The sequence below is a fragment of the Salvia miltiorrhiza genome, chromosome 5, assembly GCF_028751815.1.
Source record: "Salvia miltiorrhiza cultivar Shanhuang (shh) chromosome 5, IMPLAD_Smil_shh, whole genome shotgun sequence".
NCBI classification, from domain to species: Eukaryota; Viridiplantae; Streptophyta; class Magnoliopsida; order Lamiales; family Lamiaceae; genus Salvia; species Salvia miltiorrhiza.
In genome coordinates, this window is record NC_080391.1 from 55,966,478 (window position 1) to 55,989,454 (window position 22,977).

At 32.0% G+C, this 22,977-nt stretch overlaps 2 protein-coding genes across 4 annotated transcripts; one reads left to right on the forward strand and one right to left on the reverse strand.

Moving 5' to 3' along the window:
- Positions 1-5,473: 5,473 nt before the first annotated feature.
- Positions 5,474-9,455, forward strand: LOC131025260 (protein WVD2-like 7). Of its 3 annotated transcripts, XM_057954937.1 has the most exons (9): positions 5,474-6,253; positions 7,082-7,690; positions 7,790-8,116; positions 8,213-8,277; positions 8,373-8,523; positions 8,635-8,706; positions 8,858-8,965; positions 9,059-9,089; positions 9,183-9,455. In XM_057954937.1, exons 1-9 carry the CDS (start codon positions 6,212-6,214, stop codon positions 9,185-9,187), a joined length of 1,410 nt encoding a protein of 469 aa, XP_057810920.1. In that variant the 5' UTR covers positions 5,474-6,211; the 3' UTR covers positions 9,188-9,455. The 3 variants fall into 3 exon arrangements, with proteins under 3 accessions (XP_057810920.1, XP_057810919.1, XP_057810921.1); XM_057954936.1 differs by having other exon boundaries at positions 5,512-6,253; positions 8,858-9,455; XM_057954938.1 differs by lacking the exons at positions 9,059-9,089; positions 9,183-9,455 and having other exon boundaries at positions 5,512-6,253; positions 8,829-8,969.
- A 321-nt stretch (positions 9,456-9,776) lies between these two features.
- LOC131025261 (two-component response regulator ARR3-like) lies at positions 9,777-11,525 on the reverse strand. The gene is made up of 5 exons (XM_057954939.1): positions 11,002-11,525; positions 10,842-10,918; positions 10,680-10,757; positions 10,421-10,491; positions 9,777-10,113 (listed from the first exon to the last, which is right to left on the reverse strand). The coding sequence occupies exons 1-5, from the start codon at positions 11,228-11,230 to the stop codon at positions 10,020-10,022; spliced, it is 549 nt and encodes a 182-aa protein (XP_057810922.1). The 5' UTR covers positions 11,231-11,525; the 3' UTR covers positions 9,777-10,019.
- Positions 11,526-22,977: the final 11,452 nt, after the last annotated feature.

Consider the following 22,977-nt stretch of genomic DNA (forward strand, 5'->3'; position numbering starts at 1 on the left):
CATCCATTATATAGGAATATCCATAATTTTTGCTACCTAAAATCACGATTTATATCATTGCTTAGAGCAATACATCCGTACATCAAAATCCCTACAAATACTCAAAGTCAATTCCATGAAAAACAAATTGTAGCATTCAATTTCTTTCAAGCTCCCCATCTTTAGGATCTTAGGATTCTCCACACACCTAAATAGGAGATCTTTCAAACTCATTTTTATTACATACAAAAACACCCAAATCCAAATCACGAACAAGCTACTCATACAAACTTCAATACCTTTTCGTTTGAATCGTGTTTCATTTTCTTTCACACACATATACATATTTTGAACAACTTTCGTGCATGTTTGATAGGCCTTATAAGCCCTAGATAAGGCCTATCAAACATGCACGAAAGATGTGTTTGATACTCATATTATTAATCAAAAGGGTTGGGGATAAAATCAAGGTCATCTATTACTTCTCTATTCCTCTTTGAAAATTAACATCACATCACTTATGAGACAATTAATCTTAATGATACAACAACTATTTATTACTCTATTCATTATATTACTTTTATTAATTAATCCATTACTAAATATGATTACGAAACGAGTGCTTAATATTAATGGTGAAATTAAAATTATCCGTGCATATGTAAAAATATTAATTTAAAAAAAAACATGTTAAAACCATCAAATTTTAAATGAAGGGACAAAAAATATTTCCAACACTCAGAATGTCATTGATTTTTACGTACGTAAAATTTTATCAATTTTAAGGACTTTTTTTATCCATCAGTTAAAATATTTTATACAAGTGAGTGATTTTACAAATATCAAATGTAGCCATTAATCCAAATTAGGTAATTCAAAATGATAAATTAAGAATGTGAGCAGGATAACAAGTTTTGGTTCAGCTGCATAGGATTCTCTGAATAATTCCTTTTAATTAATAATGTGCCCCACGGGTTCTGATAAACTGCAATTGGCCCCATTTTACTCAACCAAGTACTTTTATGGAAATATTTTAGGAAACATGTCAGACGGTGTCGTTTGTCTAGATACGCAATTCCCTTTTTCAATTCTTATTGGATTATGAATTTGCATGTCAGAATTTTAATTATTAATATTAATTTATTTCTTCGGTTTTACTGCTTGGGGCTAAATATGATCCAATTTGCAAATTTCTTGATTTTTGAGACGACTTCTTTAGGCAGTTTTTATTCAACAAATTCGATGCTATTATGGGATAATATATTATTTAATTTTTTTTTACCATTACAGGTAAATTAGTGTCGGATAAAGAGTGTAGGCACAATTACACAGATTAAATTTATAAGCGGACTATTTATAAAGAAGGTTGCAACCCATCTTCAGCTTTGGGTCTTTTGTCTTTTTTTTTTTAAATAAATATGGAGAAAAGGATTAAAAAAACCAGTCACATGTCATAACCTGTCATTGAGGTTGTTGACATATTCAATTTTAGCAAGTAGTATTTTCTTTATTCTTTACTTGTATATAAAATGTTCCAAAATTCCTCGAATTGAAGTTTCATCACATGCTTCCCCTTATTAGATACAAATAAAATAATTTATTTTTAATAAGACAATTAATACAGCTAGAGAGCTCGAATCTAGTTTCGTGATTGGTTTATTGCAATTTCATTATATATTTGAAAAAAAAAAAAAAAAAAACTCCACTGTCTTGAATTTCAAGGTTTTGCGTGGCAATAATAATAATAATAATAATACTCCCTCCGTCCCTGAAATAAGTTCCTCTTTTCCTTTTTGGGACGTCCCCCAAATAAGTTCCTCTTTCTTTCTTTCCATTTTTGGACAACTACCCCACCACTAATAATACTTTATTTATTCTTACTTTTCACTTTTTCACCATTCTCAATACTAATTATAACACTTTTTCACCTTTTCACCATTCTCAATACTAATTATCACATATTTTTCTCTACTATCAATACACTTTACCACTTTCCCTTAAAACTCGTGCCGTCCCCAAAGAGGAACTTATTTTGGGACGGAGGGAGTAATAAATTTTCTTAGAATGTGTTGACATCTACAGTTAAATTTATTTCCTCAAATTAAAAAACAACCAATAACAACAAAGTCTCTTTGCCGCGTTTACACTTTTCATCTGTGGCGTAATTAACACAACTTTATTTTTATTTTATTTTATTTTATTTTAAATTTTAATTTTTCAAGGTTTAATAAGCATTAAACTCATTTTGCAGAACCAAGAATTCAACAGTCCCAAGAGATGAAGATGTGCCCTCGTAAATCTGAACATAATTATATTAAAAAAAATCCATTTTATTGCTCGGATCCAATCAAAAATAATTTTTATATACACAGAAAAGTTATAAATTTTTTATGTATATTTCCTACTCGGAAATGTCATTAAGCACGAATATAGTATTTTGATTAACACCCAATGCCAGCAAAGATACATATATTTCTCAATGTATGATAAAGTGATTTAGTTGGTAGGTAACAATCTCATGATAAAGAGGTTGTGAAAATTTATATGAATATGAATAAAAACTTATCGTATATAATGAGTTTATTATGAAATAATTATGATTTCGTATTGAAAAAATAGAAAATGTGGTCGTCACCTATGAGATTCGGCTCATGAACTATTAATTTATTCAACAAAATCATAAATTTAATTATAATGATTGAAAAATGTTCTTATTTTAATTTGAAGTTGAACCGCTCGTATATAAATATGTGTGTGTGTGATTAAAGCAATTGAAAACAAAACGTGACAGTTGGGACGTCAATTTATGAGCATAATAAAGTCCATATTTGTTGTGGAAGTCATTTACAATTACGTGGCCACCCTCAACCAAACTTGAATTTCCTATAATAAACTACTAAAAAACAAGTAAAATAAATGTAAGAAAGGTGGCGTCTTATCTCAATCAAATCGAATCATTTAACGTTGTATGCTACTCCCTCCCTCACGCTAAAAAAAACTATTTTTATTATGGATCATCCCATTAAAAATGATTCATTTTTATAGAACGTAGTAATATTTAACTTTAAAAAAATTATAAATCTTATTTTTATTTAATTTACGCATTCTCTTTAATCTTCTTGAAACCATATTTCCTAGATTCTTCATATTGCTCTTTCTTTCCCTTTCGATCAAATGCGATAGGGATACACTTTTTGATATCGCATTCGACCGAAAGGGAAAGAAATAGCAATATGAAGAATTTAGGGAATATGGTTTCAAGAAGATTAAAGAGAATGTGTAAATTGAATAAAAATAATTAGACTTATCAAATGCAATAGGGATACACTTTTTGATATCGCATTCGACCGAAAGGGAAAGAAAGAGCAATGTGAAGAATCTAGGGAATATGGTTAGGGGTGAGCAAAAAATCCGAAACCGAATAACCGAACCGATCCAAATCGAAATTTTAAAATATATAGTTCGGTTTTTTTGATTTTTCGATTCGGTTCGGGTTTTTTTTTTCCATAAAATTTCGGTTTTTCGGTTCGGTTCGGATTTTTTAAAACCGAACAAAACCGAAAAACTGAATTATATTTATAATATATATATATATATATATATAAATAATATTTTAATTATAATTTTATACTATCTAACTTATAATATTTTTTAAAATTTTATAGTTTTTTTTTGAAAATTTCGGTTTTTTCGGTTTTTTTTTTCGAAAATTTCAGTTTTCTTCGGATTAATTCGGTTTTTCGATTCGGTTCGGTTTTTTTTTTAAAAAATCGAACTAAAATATGGTTTGATTTGGTTTTAGCAAAAATCGAACCATATAATCGAATGCTCACCCCTAAATATGGTTTCAAGAATTTGGCATAACAAAGTCGCATTTAATATAGGTTAAATCGAATATAAATTATTGAATTTTCAACAAAATTCTCATTTTGCAAATGAACTTTAACCTTTTCTCATTTTGCATATTCGTCCATTTTTCATCGTGGTGACAGCATAAATATACTCGCTTTCCATGACATAATTATAACCATGTGAAAATAGAATGGGGGTTGTATTATATGATTAGATAGAAACAAGGTCGATTTAGGCCCAAAGTTTGGCCAAAAATTTGATAAATATGTAAAATGAGAAAAAAATTAATAGTTAAATAATTTTAATAAAATTTTTAAAGCTAATATATAAAAATGAGAATTTGTTAAAGTTCAGTTTACATACTAGTATTAACTTTTTTACACAGTAGTTGTTTCATACCATGTGTTATTCAAATTCAAAGTGTTGTATGTAATTTTAGAGCATCATTTTCACATTTTTATTGGGTGGTTTGGACCTAAAGTTTACTTCATTTTGTTGTGATTTGAAGAATTGATCTTTAAAATGATTTGTTTTGGCCCATAGGCCATGAATACCCTTTCACTAATATTTGAAGTCAATAATATTGGGCCATTTTTGAGTTAGGAAGCTGATAGTAACTTCGACCCAATTTCCCATTCTTTAATTTGAATTTCTTTTTTCTGCCCAATTTCTTGTTGAGTATTTAAGCATGTTCGGCTCAATAATTCATGAATAAGTTCATTAAGTAGTTTAACTTAAAAATATACAATTATTAGTGGGTACAATTTATAATTTCATACTCTATAATTAGTAATAATTGTATTAAGTTTTTAATTAACTCTATTTTTTATATTAAAAAAATTAATATATTATTTTATTATGAATAAATAATTATAATTTCAAATTTAGAAAGTTCATTTAAGTTCGTTAAATTCGAATAAGTTTGTGGAACTCGAAGTATTTTGAAAATAAAGCTCGAGCTCGAGGCTCGACTCAATATTAAGTAAATTAAACTTGAGCACCACGGTATTCGGCTTGATTTTATTCTAATTCGAAATGTCATATTCCCATAATACTCATATACAATGATCCAATCAAAGAAATAATAAATTGAAATCTAGATTGTGACTTGAAATAAATGTAATATACGGTGGTGAGAAGTGGGAAAAATGCTGTCAAAGATGATGAGTAAATCCGTGAGCAATATCACATGCAAACAAACTATAATCATCATCAAATCTAAATGCAATTATTCAACGAGATCCTCAAATTTCCAACTATTCTTTGTAATATCAAGAGAAATCTGTGATTTAAAATCAAGAACATCTCGTGTGCCTAACTTTGTCCTCCTTTATTTCTTAAATTGACTGAAAAATTTATGTATCATTCGACAATTAATCTTAACAAATAAATACTCTAAGGTGTATATATTGAAACCAACCAAACAATGCATGTGAAATTCTTGATTCTTTTGTTAGTGGCAATGAAATAAATTAAACAACACTACATTAATAATTGGTATTCAATATGTGTGGATTTAAATAGATGTTGTATTTTCCACGGCTAAATTTTTCATCAAAATCAAAATTAAATTTTCAAAGGCTCCACACGTGCCCCACCTCCCCTGCATTATTGAGCTGGAAGATGTCTCACGTGCCTCTCTCTCTCTCTCTATCTCTCACTGCAAATGCAATGCATTCTTCTTCTGGTGGGGGCCTTCAAACCATCTCTATCTAAACCAGCATCATCATTATCTTCAATCTTGAAAGTCTTGTTGTTTTACTTCATAATATAATTATCTTTTTTAGGTACAATAGTTAATTAACTACCCAATTTTCTGTAATTTTTTTTTCTTACAACGTTAGCAACTCTTCACCGGACCCCCTTTTGCATGAACGAAATTATTATAAAAAGGATAAAAAAATCCAATCTTTTTGGCATTTTCACTGACCCTTTTCTGTCATCTTTTGAAAAGTTTATGCTTTAAGAATATTAAAGGGAAAAAAAGGAAAAAGATGAAAAGATGAAAAGCCTATTTTCTGCACATTCTGATATTTTTGCATTATGATTCATTCAACTTTTTCACTTGTGCATTCCTTGTTTCAGTGCTGATGATTAAGGTACTGATTTTCAGTACTTTCCAGAAGCACCAGAAACTGACAGTTATTGCTGTAATAAAAGAGCTTTTATGGATAATTGTTGGTGTCCTAAAACACAGCACATGGCCTTGTTTTGATTGGCTGCAGCCTCCTACCATCTCCTTGTCTGAATTCAATACAGCTTTCTTATTTTGCAGCTAGTCTACGCAATCATAATTTGCCCATTTTTGCCTCAAAATGTTGTATGTATAGTTGTATCTCTTGTAGCTTTCTGAATAATATTCAGTTATCTTGGAGGATCAATGGGTGAATCTTTGGTTGAAATGCCAACTGCCGAGGAGAAGGTGTGCTGATGTTGCCCTTTAAGTAGTTGGTTTTGTTCAATTTATTTGGATTTTGTTTCTGATTGTTTGTTCTAGTATACATGTGCTGCAATAGATTCTTGAAATGTTTGTCTTAATTTAGTATCTTGGTGGGAAAGAGGTAAAGTTTCGATTTTGATTAGGTTCTTGAATTTAGTATTCTTGCACATGTTGCAATAGATTCTTGAAGTGTTACTCATGATTTAGTGTTATGTTTTAGTTTCGATTTGATTAGATTCTTGAATTCAGTATTCTTGCACATGTGGCAATAGATTCTTGAAGTGTTTCTCATAATTTAGTGTTAAAGTTTGGTTTTGATTTGATTAGATTCTTGAATTTAGTATCCTTGCATATGTTGCACTAGATTCTTGAAGTGTAACTCATAATCCAGTGTTATAGATTTGATTAGATTCTTGAATTTAGTATCCATACACATGCCTGCAATACATTCCTGATGTTATTGTTTAGTTTCGATTTGATTAGATTCGCAATAGATTCTTGAAACGCTACTCATAATTTAGTGTTAAGGTTTTTGGTTTAGGTTTGATTTGATTCTTGAATTTAGTATTCTTTCACATGTTGCACTAGATTGTTGAAGTGTTAGTGTAATGATTTAGTTGAGATATTCTTGAAATGTTACACATAATTTAGTTCATGATTTAATCAGAAAGATTCTTGAGTGTTGCATTCTTGAATATGTAGCAATAGATTGGTGAAATGTGAGTCACATATTCAGCATTGTGTTGGTAAAAATTGCTTGAGTTTGGATTTGATTCTTGAATAAAGTTGAGCTGTTTCTGATATATACAGATGGATGAGTCGTTTAAGGCTAGTGGTGGATTGGATGTGTCTGTCTCATTTGGTAGATTTGAGAATGATGTTCTTTCATGGGAGAAGTGGTCGTCGTTTTCTCCGAACAAGTATTTGGAGGAAGTCGGGAGCCTCTCGACTCCCGGCTCAGTAGCTCAGAAGAAGGCCTATTTCGAGGCTCACTACAAGAAGATTGCTGCTCGGAAAGCTGAGGAGGAGGAGGAGGAGGAGGAGGAGAAGCCGATGGTCCCTGCTGCTCGTAGCTTAGATGAGTCGAGCAATGGCGATTGCGTGCAGAGTTTTGATGCAGAATTAGGTCCGTCTTTCTCCAATGGTGAGAGATCAGTTGAGGCTGCTGCAGAGGCAGCTGATGCATCTTCTGGTAACGAGGCGAAAGAAGATGATGGTTTTGATGATTCTAGTAAGCAGGAATCCACGACGGATGGCTTCCTAGACGGAGTTAGGGAAGGAGAAGGTAAGGATGCAGTCGAGCTTGAACCTAATGCCGGTGTTGAAGCTGCTTCGTGTGAGGCGGACAGGCCTCCGGGGAGGCCCAAAGGCGCGAAGCAAACGACCCCTAAGTCGAACGCAAGGAGTGTAGCTCAAAAGGTTGAAATTCAGAGCTCCTTTTTTTTCTACTGCAAACAAATTTCAGACTGATGTTTCTGATCTGGTGAGTCTAAGTTAGTTTCTCTCTGTTTTTTGAAGGCGGGTTCGACTAGGGTTCAGACGAAACCTTTGCCATCTTCGACTCCTAAGCATTTCAAGGCGGCGCCACCACCACCACCACCAGCGTCCTTGGTGAAGAGAGTGAATGGATCAGAGGCGATGGCCAAAGGCAAGAGAGGAGCATCCAAGTCGTTGCACACGTCTCTCATCTTGGATCCGAGCTCCTCCCCTGCTCAGCCCACGGCTAGGAAGCCGTTGATGATGGAGAAGATGGGGGATAAGGACATCATCAGACGAGCATTCAAGACGTTCAAGAATCGCGTGGATGGATCTTGCAGCAACACCAAATCCAGCACTCCGAAGAAGGTGACCTAATGATGCTTGAAACAATGATTTCTTGAGTTACTCTTGGTGCATATGGTGTTGGAAAGTTTTGAATTTGCTGTGTTATAACCTTTGCAGGCGACGCCTACTGCATCGGAGGCGAGGGTCTCGACTCCTCCCCTTCGTAAGAAGGGAGACGAAGGGTATGTGATCTACATCCTCACACATATATAGTGCTAGCTACAAAAACTTGACCTAGATCACTCACTTGTGATCCATTCTTTTTTTTTTCGTGTAGAACAAGGAATGATGCTGAGAAGGCGTCTGCACGAAGGAGTCGAGCTGGAACAAGATCAAAACCTCCGGAGATGGATAGGAGGAACGCGAATGGTGCTGCCTCGTCTGCCATTAGCTTCAGAAGCGATGAAAGAGCTGAGAAAAGGAAAGAGGTAGCTTGCATTCATCTTTGCTTCGTTGCTTCGTGCTGTTTATCGCGTTTTTGATGTCTACTACGCTCGTGTTGGTTGCTCGTTCGAGTGATTCTAGTGAATTTCGCGCAGTTTTTGAAGAATTTGGAGGCGAAATCCGTCGCTAGAGCAGCAGAAAACGCTCAACTTTGTGCAAAATCAAAGGTAAACTAATTAACTATCTAGTTTGTATGAGTTATTTCCTTATTTGAGGAGGATAATAGTGTCACATTATTTCACCATGAATCAAAATGATGCTTCTTTTATCTTTTTATCTACAAATGAAGTGTAACTCAAAGAGGCAAATTTGATCCAGGAAGAGAAAGAGTCTGAGATTAGGAAATTGAGAAAGAGCCTCAATTTCAAGGCCAAGCCTTTGCCTTCTTTCTATAAGGATCAAACGACGAAATCGCGCGTCAAAAAGGCACGTGAATCTTGTGTCAGACGATCTAACGAGTTGTGATTCGGATAAGAATAGTATGTCATTAATCGGTTTATTTTGAATGAAATTTTGCAGGATGATCCCGACAACGAGCTCCGTCAGCAAGGTACGTCAATCTTGTATCAGACGATCTAACGAGTTGTGATTCGGATAAGAATAGTATGTCATTAATCGGCTTATTTTGAATGAAATTTTGCAGGATGATCCCGACAACGAGCTCCGTCAGCAACTACTAGCGCGGCACGACTGAAGGGCGTTCGTGCCACGTGTCCGATTACGTGGACATTGAGCTGTTATATATCTTAGTCATTTATACTGCAGTGATATTTTTTTTAATCGATTTATTGTATAAAAGATTCATATGTAAATATAGTATTATACTTATTTATGTGACCACATATAGAGGCTTTGTAATACAAAGGCTATTGTTATTTGCTGTGATTTTTTCAGAATATAAATTTTATAGCTTCAAGCTGCTTTCTGTACTTTTATTTTTTTTTGTAACGAGAAATACAAATATAATTTGGAGAGTCGAAAATTTTCGGCTATAAAGGATGTAAAAATCAATTTTTTTATGAGGTTAAATTTAAGAAGAAGAAAAAAAAGAGTTTGTTTGGGGGTGCTTGGGCTCACCCCAACTCGGCCCCTACCACTATATATGTTTGTGTAATTTAGAAAAAAAAGTAAAAGGGGATAACTTATAATTTTAAATATAAAATTCTATTAAAGATCGTGTTGTGAAGAATATGATGGTAGAATAATATACACATATTCTACATGAAATGAAATCCAATTGAAAATGAAAATGTGAGATCCTTCCTAGCAACATTCACTAGATATAATATTTAAGTTATGATGGTAGAATTATTACACATATTCTACATGAAATGAAATCCAATTGAAAATGAAAATGTGAGAACCTTCCTAGCAACATTCACTAGATATAATATTTAAGTTGTATTTTGTCCGTTCAATTATATTTCTAAATAAAAAAAAATATATAGGAGTATAACTTTTTTCGTTCATTTTGAAAATCCTATCCTCGTCCCTGCATAGATCTTTTCAATCGTTCCACGTCAGACAGTTTCACGGGCTTCACTATGAAGTCTTCGGCACCCTCTTCAAAGCATCTTGTAAATAATGAAATACGAGATTTAGTATAAATATAAAATCTCGTACACATATGCATAGATATTCAAATAAGAAAAGAATGACAAAAGATAAAATAAAAAATAAAAATAACCTAAAGCATAATGTTTGTACCAAATGTTTATTTTGTTATCTAGTTAGTTTTAATATAATTTGGCAGAAAAGATTACAATGCCATATTCAATGATGTTGACAGATTGGTAAGATTTTTTTTAAACAATTTGCTGTCGACATAAGATTTGAATATATTAATTGCTACTAATTAAATTAATTTAGGCAGATTATTACCTGTCAATCCGAGCCAAAATGTTCTCTGATGACATGATCACAACTGGTGTTTCTTTAAAAGTCGAGGATCCCTGTCCAGATTATATCGTATTTCAGTCTCGTATTTTATTGAAAAATGAGATGAAAATATAATTAAACCATTAAAAAAAACAATTTTCACCATCTGGTCCATCGATTTAATTATGTAGGTCAAGAATTAGATACATTTAATTAAAAAGAATTCGACCAAATTAATTAATAAATTAATTAATTAACCAACCTTGATCTTTTTCAGCAACTCAAAGCCAGTCATTCCAGGCATGCAATAATCTGTAATAATCAGATCCACTTTTATCTCCTGGAAAAATAAAAATGAATCAACACCATAAAAATTAAATCACTAGCTAAATAAATCATAGTAGTATATATTTTTTTAATTCACATTATAATTTGTAGAGCCTTCCTCTTCATGTAGACCTAAATACTGCAATGCTCTTCTCCCACTATCCACCGCTGTCACTGCAATAAAATCTCAAAAAAATGTTACACAATTAATTTAATTACCATAATATATTTAGAAAATAAAATTTCGATGTCGCTACCTTTGCAAGAAGTGAGTCTTAGCAATTTTTCGATGAATTTCCGATCAACAAGACTGTCGTCCACGGCAAGAACATGAACTTCATTTGAATCCAAACATGGTGAAAACTCACCATTAATTTTGGCCATTTTAATTTCTAGAAAAATGAAAATGAAAAAAAATGCCAAAAACCCAAAACTTCTGCAAAGAATCTTCAGCTGATATTGGAAGATAAAACAAGAAACGAACATAAAAGAAACGTGGAATGGATGAAGGAAAAGTGTGACTCAATATATATATAGTGAAGATATATATATAAATAGTAAATTATGTATGAAAAATTCAAATAAAGTCTGGTGGAAATCTGTTATCATAGTGTATAAAAAGTATACGGCTGAGATTCTGGAAATCATTATTATGGCGTTGATCCGATTTTCTGTATCACAAGAGACTTTTTTTCAAGATTTGTGTCTAACTCTATCTTTTAATTTGTGATTTTTTTAGCATATAGTGCTATATGTTAGTAAAGGTGTCAAAAATGGTCCGACCTTATCCAAAATTTTGACATAATTTTAAGATACCCGAAAGAAATTCGGGTCGATCGGGTCCGTCTGGCCGATGGGCTCATGCCCGATCGACACGACGTCCCCGATAATTTGATAACTTTATGTGGAAATATATATTAGATGCATGATTTATATAAGACTATAAGTACTAGTTGGAAAGGAAAATATTTACATTTGAAATCAATGATTTAATTAGACCATTGGCTCTAAACTTAGAACTTGAATAGTAAAACGTGACAATCCACTGTTTTTTTTTTTATATTATATCATTCGTTCATGCATGTTTATGTCGATATATGGTGAATTCTAATTATAATATTATTGAATCATTTACATGTATGTGTATATGCATTTAATTAATTAACCAATCGAAACTCAAAAAGATTGGAAATGTTTTTTATTATAGTTATCATGTAGGGTGAAGAAAACAACTTAATCAATTAATTAGGAATAGGGTATCATTTAATTCAATTTGCTACAACCCTACTTCTAGCTATACTTTATTTTAACAATCAATTTTAATTAATTTGTTGCAAGATATAGTTTGCGTGCTGAGATAGCATTAGTATACTTGTATAATTTAAATTTTTTGCAAATGTCCCATTTAAATTTGGTCTATATAGCATCTAAAGATTTTCCATTAATTATTCGCTATTACAGTGCTATTTTTTTAAATTATTGCACACACACACGCACACGAGCGTATTAGTATTTTATAATAATTCATCCTTCAAATATAAGTTTATTTTAGCATTTTTATTTTTGAATTTTTATAAGAATTGCAAGGAAAATTAATTTGGAGAAAAGAACAAAGAGAAAGAGACGAGTAAGGAATATTACGAGGTCCCAACAAGATCTTTCAAGGTCCCATAAAAAATTTGCTTTGCATTGAAATTTTGTTACATTTAAAAAGAAATAAAACAAATTAAACAAAGATTTTGTTTTTATTTAACCAAGAATTTTTGCCCATATGCAATGAACTGCATGCTCATAAATGAGAGGCGGCGGACTGTGGCGGAGAAGCGGTGGTCCAAATGGTGTGTGAGTAGTGGCGGCGGCGGCGCCCCTGCTTCCACCGTACCTCACTATCTTAATTTCCTTAGCTTCATTTATTTTTTCTACTTCTTGAGTATGTCATTAGCTTTAGATAAATTATCATATATTACTTCGGACTATAACCTCGATTTTAGATTTCTAATTTATGATCGATATAATGAGAATAATTTCCATTTATTTTGGCCGTATAATAGGTTCTAAGCATGAATCTTTAAACATATCTAAAAATTAGTTATTTCAAGAGTCATGCCGGCGAGGCCTAGCTCAAGTGGTAAAATTGAGATACCTAAAGACTCTCCTTTGTGAGAAGTCTTGGGTTCAATGCTGCATGCGTGCAGGTAGTTTTTCCACCTGCGTGCGGATAATTATTTTCCACATTTTGTGTGGTGTAGAGGTCTCGTCTGCATGCTAGTTAATGATTTGATTATATATTAGATATCTCTTGTAATTCTTAAAAAAAAAAAAAAAGGTCATCTAGGACTCGATCTAAAAATATTGATATCTACTAACAACATAATAGAAGCATTGGATCAATATAGATTGATCTGAAATCTGATTCAAATTCAATATATAATACCCCATTCGTCCCACGAATTTTGAGTCAATTTTCTTTTTTAGTCGTCCCACAAATCTTGTATCAATTCTATGTACGAAAAAATAAGGAATTCTAATTAAACTTATCTTAATTAATTGTGTGCTTTTCTACTTTATCACTTCTTAATTTTCGTGCCTAAAAGAAAGAGGCATTTGCAAAAATGCCCTTTTCTTATAAACACTTGTAAAAATGCCCACTTTCATAAGTGAAAGTGGGCATTTTTACAAGTGTTTATAAGAAAATGGCATTTTTGCCTATTAACACTAAAAGAAATGACTCTAGATTCGTTGGACGGAGGGAGTACTACTTTTTTGAAAAAAAAAATCAATATAGTAATACTTATGGATACATAAGAAATGTATTGAATTAATTCTTTTTAATATATAATATAGATATGATCACAATAAACCCTACCCAAATTATAATGGGCCGGGTTCCAATGATCCTCCAATTTGGGCTGGATTTGAGACATTAACAGTAACAGGTTTGATTTTCTGAAATAAATTAGAGAATAATTTTGGTCAATATTTATACTTTAATGTTAATTTTATTACTCCCTCCGTCCCACGAAGTATGACACGGTTTCTTTTTTGGTCTGTCCCACGAAGCATGACACGTTTCTAAAAATGACAAAAAATTTACTCTTTATTCACATTTTCACTTTTTCACCTACCGCATTTTACACACAAAATACGAATTTCTTAATTCCCGTGTTGATACACACAAAATACCAATTTCTTAATTCCCGTGTCGAAAAGAAGTGTGTCATGCTTCATGGGACCAAGGGAGTATTTTCTTTTTTCTGGTTATGTAGCTGGAAATGCATTTTTTCTGGCTGTAGCACAGAATATTGGAACCATTTAAATGGTCCAATCTGCACTATTTCGAATAATTATTAAATGTGACACCTAGCCAAAATTTATTAATTTTATGCATAGATGCACAATTTTTCATTTGAATATAGGGAGGAATTCTATTCTACCCATATGTCTCAAACTCAATTTTGAAAATACCCACTTTTTCTAATACATTTACCCATAACCATGTTATTATTTTAATACTTCTTCAGTTACTAAAAGCTGTCGATCAATCATTTTCGTACGCTAATGATTGGGTGTGTTTGAAAGTATTTTGTTTTCCGTGTTAGATAGAATTGTACTTTCTTTCAGAAACTTCATTTGTGCAATGTATCTATGTTATGCGCAATTGACTTGCGCATTTAATCCTAAATATTAAGTTAGTATGCGCTATACATACTTGTTATTGAATTCTTAGTTTTTTTTTTTTTTCTGCACAAATTGCGCAGAATCTTTGAAATAATTTTACAATGTTCCGCACTGTTTGAAATGGCGTATAGTTGTTGCAAATTTAATTTGCGCATTGTTGTAATGTTATGCGCATAATAGGTGCGCATTGTTGTAATCTTTTGCTCATTGTTGTCCTATGAGCAATTTTCGCATAATTGAAAAACAATATCCTAATATAAGCATTAATTTGTTAAAAAAATTCTCTTAATTGTTTCCCCCAATTCCTAAGTGGTGCATTATTTTTTTTAAAAAAACTTTTAGTTGCGCATAGTGTAAATACAACCTAATTTTGTTTCCCTATTTTTTGTTCCGCCAATTTAAATTTGACGGGAATTATTTTATGTCATCATTTATAATTATTTTATGTTATTTTTATTACTATAGCATATGAAATAGTTTATATATAAATTATTTCTTTAATTAATTTGATATGATCAAATTAAATTAGTAATACAATATTTGAAATAATATTAATCTTAATCACTTTCGCCAATTAAATGTAGATTGTGATAATAGAAATAATTGAGTCTTGGTAATCTCGCCTCTTACTTAGGAGCATCATCTCTAAAACTTGAAAGACGAAAATTTGAGTTACGAAAAAAGAAGGGGGGAGAGAGCGGAGGGGTAAGTTTCCGGAACTCCGGCCTAACCATCGTCCCCAAACCAACCCGGCTCTCACCCCGCAAAAAAGACAGAACAGGGGCAAATGGCCAGTGAGATGCCGTCACCAAGTAGAATTGAGTAATTATATGATGCCACGTACTAATGTAGTTATATAATGGTTCTGATAATCAAATGGATATGTAGGATTTATAATTAAATAGATATGTTGGATTCATCTAATAGTTTTATACGATTATTTAATAGTACAGACTTTATCTAATAGTTTTATACGATTATTTAATAGTATATAATTTATCTATAAATTTATATGATTATATAATAATTTTTAAATGTAAAAATTGATTAGAAATGTATAAATAAATAAGAAACATTATTTAGTGCTCGGTCTCAAAAGAGTATGAGCCCCCTCTTACAAGACAAAAGTAATTCAATAACAATTTTAAATAAAAAATAAATAAAATACGATAATAGATACATTATGCGCAAATTGAAATACTATGCGCAAGAAATAATTCAAACAATGCGCAAATTTAAACAATACAATTACTATGAGAAACAATGCAATTACTATGCTTAATTTATGCTTTATGCAATTACTATGCGCAAATTAGAAACACTATGCGCAAATTAGAAACACCTATGTGCAATTCATAAACTATGCACAATTGATACACTATGCGCAAATTCATATACTATAGTATGCGCAAATTCATACAGTTGGAGATGCGCAAATTATAAGTAAATGCTAAATAGTATATTTTAAAAATAAAATATAATAATCAACATCAAATGATTAAATAATTAAAAATATAATAATCAACATCAATTACTCAATAAAAATTTAAATTAAAAAAATAAATTTACAATTTTATATAAAGTGTAATGATAATTATAATTATTAAATAATTAAAAATTATTTGATAAATTCAGCATTACATATTATTATTATTATTATCAAATGAAATTTAAGAAAAATAAGTAAAATCGAGAGAGGAGAGAGAAACAAATAATTTAGTTTGAAACTTTAAATTTCCATATCTATTTTATCTTTAATCTATTTTATACCTATTATATATAAAATTAAAGCTAATTTCATGATCTTTAATTTGCTAAGCATATTGAATATTTTATCATTACTCAAATTACACAATTTTCAGAAAGATAAAAAAATATATATATATATATATAAACGAATAAACAAATTACACAATTCTCAAATTACACAATTTTCAAATTATAAACGAATTTATACACTATGCGCAAATTCAATAGTGTATGTGCAAATTCATAGACTATGCGCAATTTAAAAACTGAACACCATTTAATTGATAATAATATTTGCGCAATTTGTTCATAAATCCCATTACAAAATTAATTGCGCAAAAACTCCTTAAAATTCCTTTGCGAGAAATTGCGCAATTTCAACACAAAGTAGTATTTTTTTGGGGGGAAAATAAAATAATTAACACTCTAAGAATTTGTGTGTAGAAACAAACCCAGCAAATTTTCCAAATTTGAATTATGGACTCAAGATATTCATAAATATTCAAATTAAGACATAATAATGCCAAAATGAACTACCCACCTCTTCACTCCATAAATTCGGTTAAGGGAAATCACTTTGTGTCAGTGCACACACATAAAACAAACTATGACATGCATAGATATTGGGGAATCAACTTTGTGCACAAAAAAATAATAAAATATTAAGATGGATATGGAGTGAATCTTCTACAAAAAGTGGGTATAGTATAAATATAAGTTGAGAAATGTGGGTACTTTTATATATTACCACATAGACGTGCAAGTCTGCAAATTTAATCAAATTTAAATTCTTACCACAATTCAAACTAAGGTACTACTCAGGAATCCGATTGAAACTGTAGGTACAATACATAAAGCACGTAGTAAAAATAAATAAATAAAAAATAAAAAACAAGAGGAAAATTGCATTTCGCAGCAACAAATCTGAATTAAATTCTAACACATGATTAAATCTGAACTAAAACTTCACAAGAATTTTCCATAAATGAAACAAATCTCAAACGAAATCACAGCAAAATCCCCACAAATCAAGAACAAGGAAAAAGGCAAACAAATCGATTAAATCAGAAACAACCATCCTGCAAAATTAGGGCAAAATTCCCCCCCTATTTCTTCTGGAACAGCTTGCTTTTGTTGTACTTGAGCTTCACCCAATTGACGCCGACGGTGGCCCCCTCCTTCACTTTCTTCGCCGCCACCTTCGTCTTCTCGAACCCCACCGCCGCCACAACCTTGGTTTTCTCGAATCCGGTGGCCGTCACTTCCTTGGTCCGCCCGAACCTCTCGCTGAATTTTTTCGACAGCTTCGGAGCTCCGTCGCCTCCGGCGGCGTTGCTTCCGCCCCACGAATTTCCGTTCGACGCCATGGGAACTTTTTTTTGTTTTTCTAGGGCAAAAAAAAGAGGGGAATCGGATTGCTGCTTCTAGAAGATTCGAGGAGGCCGCTCGATTCGGAAGAGGAGAATTCTGCAACTCGAGAATCGCCTCTGAATATTTGATTCGGAATTTGAGATAAGTGTTGCGATTATTTTGGGTTTTGGGGTTTTAAATCTAGAGAGAGAGTTAGAGAGAGAAAGGGGCGTGTTGTGTGTGGCACGAACCACGAAGTTCTCATTCCATGCGCACCTCAACTTTACCATCACTGTTTAAATTTTCGAATTTAATGTTTAAATTTTGAATATATTAATGCGACGCCAAAATGGAAATATCTTATCATCACGAATTTTTACTTTCTTTTTTATATTTGAGTTTCTTCTTATCTTGGACATTTTATATCTTTCATCTATTTTTTACATTAAAAAAACAAAATGTATAGATGTCAATTTTTAGGGTTATATATTTCAAAAGGGGAAATTAATGGAATCTATAGGTAATATTTCCAACCTGTGAGAATATTTATCTTTCATTTTCTCAATATTATTAATCTTAAGTTCATAAAAGGGTCTGAGTGTGTAAGAAGTGTCATATGATTATATTTGATATTGACCCAATTAAGGGTAATTTAGTTTTTTAGGGCATAGATTGCTTTTTATGATAAGAGAGAGCATTTTTCAAAAAACATATAAGGGATGGAGCATTTTTGTCCATTAACACTTCATAAAATATAAGGTTTTGTTTATTTGGATTTTCACTTTATAAGTATTATTGTAGCTCTAAAAATGTTTAGCATTTTTTTTTTGTTTGGATGATTTGTTATCTACGGATGAAATTTTCTTTCGTATGTGTAGAATACATTAGACTCTAATTACGTAATAATTCGTATTTTTTGAATAAAACTTAAACAAAGAATAAGTATTAGTATTATGAAAATTTTGAAACGAAACATATAAAAGATAAATCGAAATTACGGTTATAAATGAGAATTCGCTGAAAATTCAAATTACAAAAATAATACTCCTACAACAATATAAATAAAATTGTACTATCATAAACAAGAAATTATTGATTCATGTACAAATCAATCAAATGAATGTAGCAAAGATAAAAAACTATACCATAAACGCATAAAAAGACGAGAACAAAATCTAACGAGGAACACTAACAATATGTCCGAAAATAGTAGTAGTAGTTTAAACTAGTTCTTATTAGTTGTCTTGTGATACTTATTTTTGATCCAGTGAATTCCGGCGGCGGCTCCCGTCTTGACTTTCTTCACGCTGGTGGAGGCGGCGGCCTTGGTCTTGTCGGAGAATTTTGAAGTGGAGCCGCCGGAGCTTGTGGCGCCGGCGGCGGGATAGCTGTAGAGTGGCTCCGGATCCCATTGATCCGCCCACGATGTCTCGTAAGAGCTGCTCGACGCCATTCAAAGAGAGAGAGAGAGAGAGAGATTTTGATTTTTGAGATGAGATTATGAATTTATGAGGGAGGATTGCGAGTGAGAGAGAGAGAGAGAGAGAGATGTTAATTTTGAGATGAGATTATGAATTTTATGAGGGAAGATTACAATTTATATACATGTGTGCGTGTGTGTGTGTGAGAGAGAGAGAGAGAGAGAGAGAGAGAGGGGGGGTGGGGGGGGGGGGGGTAGGGGTGGCGCTGAGCTACTTTCCGACCAATGCAAAGAAAGCGTAGGTGGCTATTTTAGGCTTCTAGGAAATACAGCGGCTTTGAATATGTTTGCTTCTATTTTGAATTTTAGATTTCTCATTAGTCAATATGTGTAGCCGTGTTTAATTATTTTATAGATATATATAGAGAGAGAGTGTTAATTTAATTTGTGATAATGATAAGTAAGCTTCCATGAAAGGGTGTTGCAGGATTATTATATAAGCGTGTTTCCGCTGTCTAGTGTAAACGAATAATTTTGTTTCTAATGTAACTAGTATTTTGTATCTTCTTTCAATATTGTTGGATATGAAATACTATTAATTTAGAATATAAATATTAGACTCTTAAAGAAGAGTATTGATACGAAAAAATAATTATTCTTATACGGGTTATCTAATTTCGATCTTTTAAGATTTTGTAATATATATCAGGCGTCAAAAATAATTTGAAGTTGCCACGTCATATGTACTTAAATTATTTTATCAAAATAAATTATACTCGCTCGATCTCATATAGGAGTATTCATTTGAGAATAGGCTGTGTGAACTATATTTATTAAAAAAAATATGTTATTTGAAAAATAAATCAAAAGAAAAACAATATGGCACTCATTTGAGGATAAAAAGAGTTAATGAAAATGACCCATTATCGAAGTTTCTTTAAATATTGTTAGTTGTTGGAAGGCCAATCAACTTAAACTTTTTTTTTTTCTCGATCAACATAAATTTTATAACCCACATTATCCATGAGAGTTGAAAACTAGTTAAAGTAACTATGAAAATGGCCGCACCTTGACCATAAATACTGATTTATTATTTATGTAATTATCTAAGTTTCTTCCATTTTCAGCAAATTGACCTACGTCACCCAACATCTAGAAGGATAAGGGCTGAAATGTCAAGATTTATAGAAAAATCTAGAACATTTTAAGCCTAAATTTTCTAGAATTCTAGATACCCTTTAGAGGAGGAATATTAAAGATTTAACCAATGACCAAGCCAGACAATTCATACTATGTAAGACTGAGGAAATTAATTTTAATTTTAATTTAATTTCTTTTTACCTCAAATATATTTCTTGCCCATTTTCTAAAATACTATTTTTTTAATTTATTCTTTTTTACTTTTTTTTAATTAAATACGCATACAAAACATAACATTCGTATAATATATACTTTAATGATATTTACTTAATACAATTATTATCGGAGAGCTCCTTAATATTTTGTGCACCAAAACGGGCCAAAGTTTTCTGTCCAAGCCCACAAAACAACTGGTTATGGCTGGCCCAGCCCACAAAGTTGCTTAAATCATATTTTTTGGGTGAAATTGTAAAAATGCTCTCTCTCAAGTCCCACCCTCTCTAATTTATTTTCTTTCATTTTTGTTACTTTACCATCCTTTTTTTTTTTTTTCTATATCGCGACTTAAAAAATTATGATTCCTTAAACTTCTTCACTTTTATTATTTTACATTTCAATTTTAGTACTCCCCCTGTCCTCATAAAATATATTCAATTTGTCATTTTCGTCCGTTCATATGAAATGAATCCAATCCATTTTTAGTAAGGTTTCCACTCACAATAAAATTATACTTTTACTTCACTCACAATATATTCAACTACTTTATAAAACCCATGGCATATACAAAGAAATACTTTTTATAAGGACGAAGAGAGTACTATTGAATTCATTCTACTATGATCAATTATTTTAATTTATTACTTGCAGGCTATAGCCGGCAAACCCCTCCCCCCCCCCCCCCCACACATCAAACTTTTTTGAGATTCTATAAAACATTAGGTTTTCACCTTCTTTCCAAAAAAATTCATGTGATTATTTTTGCATTAATATAAATTGAATACTTTATTGTGAAAGTGGTATATTAGTTTTTTTAGTATTAAAACTTGAATTTAAATCCCACCTAAACCTCAATAAAGAGAAACTCATTGTATTATAATTTGGGCCGGGCCGGTACTTTAATTACCTCCGGCCCATCTTTATTTTCAATTAGTCTCTCTTTGGTACACGTGCTTTCCTCCTATTGGTTGTGGCTTGCTTTACCTTTTTTTAATGATTAACTAGCATTTTACCCGTGCATACGCACGGGTACGGAATTACACAAATACATGAAAAATAATCATAAATAAGAAGAAATTTAATATTAAATAAAACAAAATATATATAACAAAACAACAAAATATCTTATACGAATCAATTCCATAAAGTTCCATATAAGGAATATTATCGAGAATCAAAATTTTTTGAAGTTTGAAATATCAATACTTAGTAACCATTGAAATAATCAATAATCAATAAGAGCATCCAGTGGTGATTCATTCTAACTCACTCGAGTAAGCCAGAGATTGAGTCACCCATTGCAGCCCCCTCCCCCCTACTTGAGTAAAAACCATTTATGCGTTCTTAAGAAAACACCCCCTTAGTATTCTACCATTTATGCGTTCTTAAGAAAACAATTGTCTGCTGCACGATTTTGTTCAAGCAAATCACCAATATTATAAACTATAAGAAAAAATCACCAATATTATAAAACCAGCCCATAGTTAATATGCAAAAATGTGTATTCGTTTATAAAAAAATCAAAAGCCCATAGTAATAGCTAGGGATGTCAATCGGGTCAGCCCATCGGGTTTTCGGGCTAGCCCTATCGGGTTCCGGGTTAATCGGGTGCGGGCTAATCGGGCTGGAGATTTTTTCGGGCTGTAAATCTTCAACCCTAACCCTAAACGTTCGGGTTTCGGGCTAGCCCATCGGGCTAATCCAGTTAAAGGCGTACAAATAAAATTGTCATTTGTATTTTATTATTCTTAATGATCTAATGTATAATGTATAAAATATACATAAATATTAAAGATATAAATTATATAGCAAAGCATGAAATGCAAAAATATAATATATTCAAGATTACATAACATATTAACATATAAAATAAGTTTTTTTTAAGACTATATAAAATAAGTTAATAACAATAAAATGTTCAACTTTGTTAAAAAAAATATTCAACAATAGTTTGAAATTAAAGAAAAAAGTATCTCAAAAAAAATCTTAAACCTTAAAAGCCTAAACTTTAATGTATTTTAAAATTCAATTTATAAAAAAAAAAAAATCAGTAGCCCAACGGGCTGGCCCGCTTCAACCCGCCAGCCCGAACGGGCTAGCCCGATTTATAATCGGGTTACGATTTTACAACCCTAATCCTCTAATTTTATCGGGTTATTTGGGTCGGCCCACGGGTTTCGGGCTTGATTGACATCCCTAGTAATAGCATAAATAAATATAAAACAAATTAAATACAACCCAATATGGAGAAGCTTCTACACTTTGAACCCATTTCCATTTTTAGGGTTCATTGCTCAAATACACAGCTCCTCTCGTTTTAGGGTTTGAACATGAATCTGCGCCGCTACTCCCTTCATCATCCCTCGTTCCTTTTCTCCCAGCCTAAACCTTCATCCGTCTTCTACCCTTTTCTCTGTCTTCTGCCCTTTTCTCCTCCGGCTGTTTAGCGGCGATAAGCCATAGGCGCCCATTGTCTCCCTCTCAATCACTCACACGACGCATACACAACAACCATTGCCGGCAAGAAGCCACGGTCGTCGATTCTTTCCGTCTTCTGTCTTCCTCTACCTCGCCCTCTATTTCCCTCGACCTCTGGTTTTGCGACCAACCGCCGTCCAAAAGCCTAGATCCCCAAACCACCAACTCCGCACTCACATCTACGCATTGACGGCGTTCCACG

What these genes read in the sequence shown, in the direction of transcription:
- LOC131025260 (XM_057954936.1), top strand. Translation starts at nt 6,212, where the DNA reads ATGGGTGAATCTTTGGTTGAAATGCCAACTGCCGAGGAGAAG. An exon ending in CGTAAGAAGGGAGACGAAGG is followed by an intron (nt 8,278 to 8,372) that starts GTATGTGATCTA and finishes TTTTTCGTGTAG; the next exon opens with AACAAGGAATGATGCTGAGA. An exon ending in GAGCTGAGAAAAGGAAAGAG is followed by an intron (nt 8,524 to 8,634) that starts GTAGCTTGCATT and finishes AATTTCGCGCAG; the next exon opens with TTTTTGAAGAATTTGGAGGC.
- LOC131025261 (XM_057954939.1), bottom strand. Translation starts at nt 11,230, where the DNA reads ATGTTCGTTTCTTGTTTTATCTTCCAATATCAGCTGAAGATTCTTTGC. An exon ending in AGTTGCTGAAAAAGATCAAG is followed by an intron (nt 10,492 to 10,679) that starts GTTGGTTAATTA and finishes TAATCTGGACAG; the next exon opens with GGATCCTCGACTTTTAAAGA. An exon ending in ATTTTGGCTCGGATTGACAG is followed by an intron (nt 10,114 to 10,420) that starts GTAATAATCTGC and finishes ATTATTTACAAG; the next exon opens with ATGCTTTGAAGAGGGTGCCG.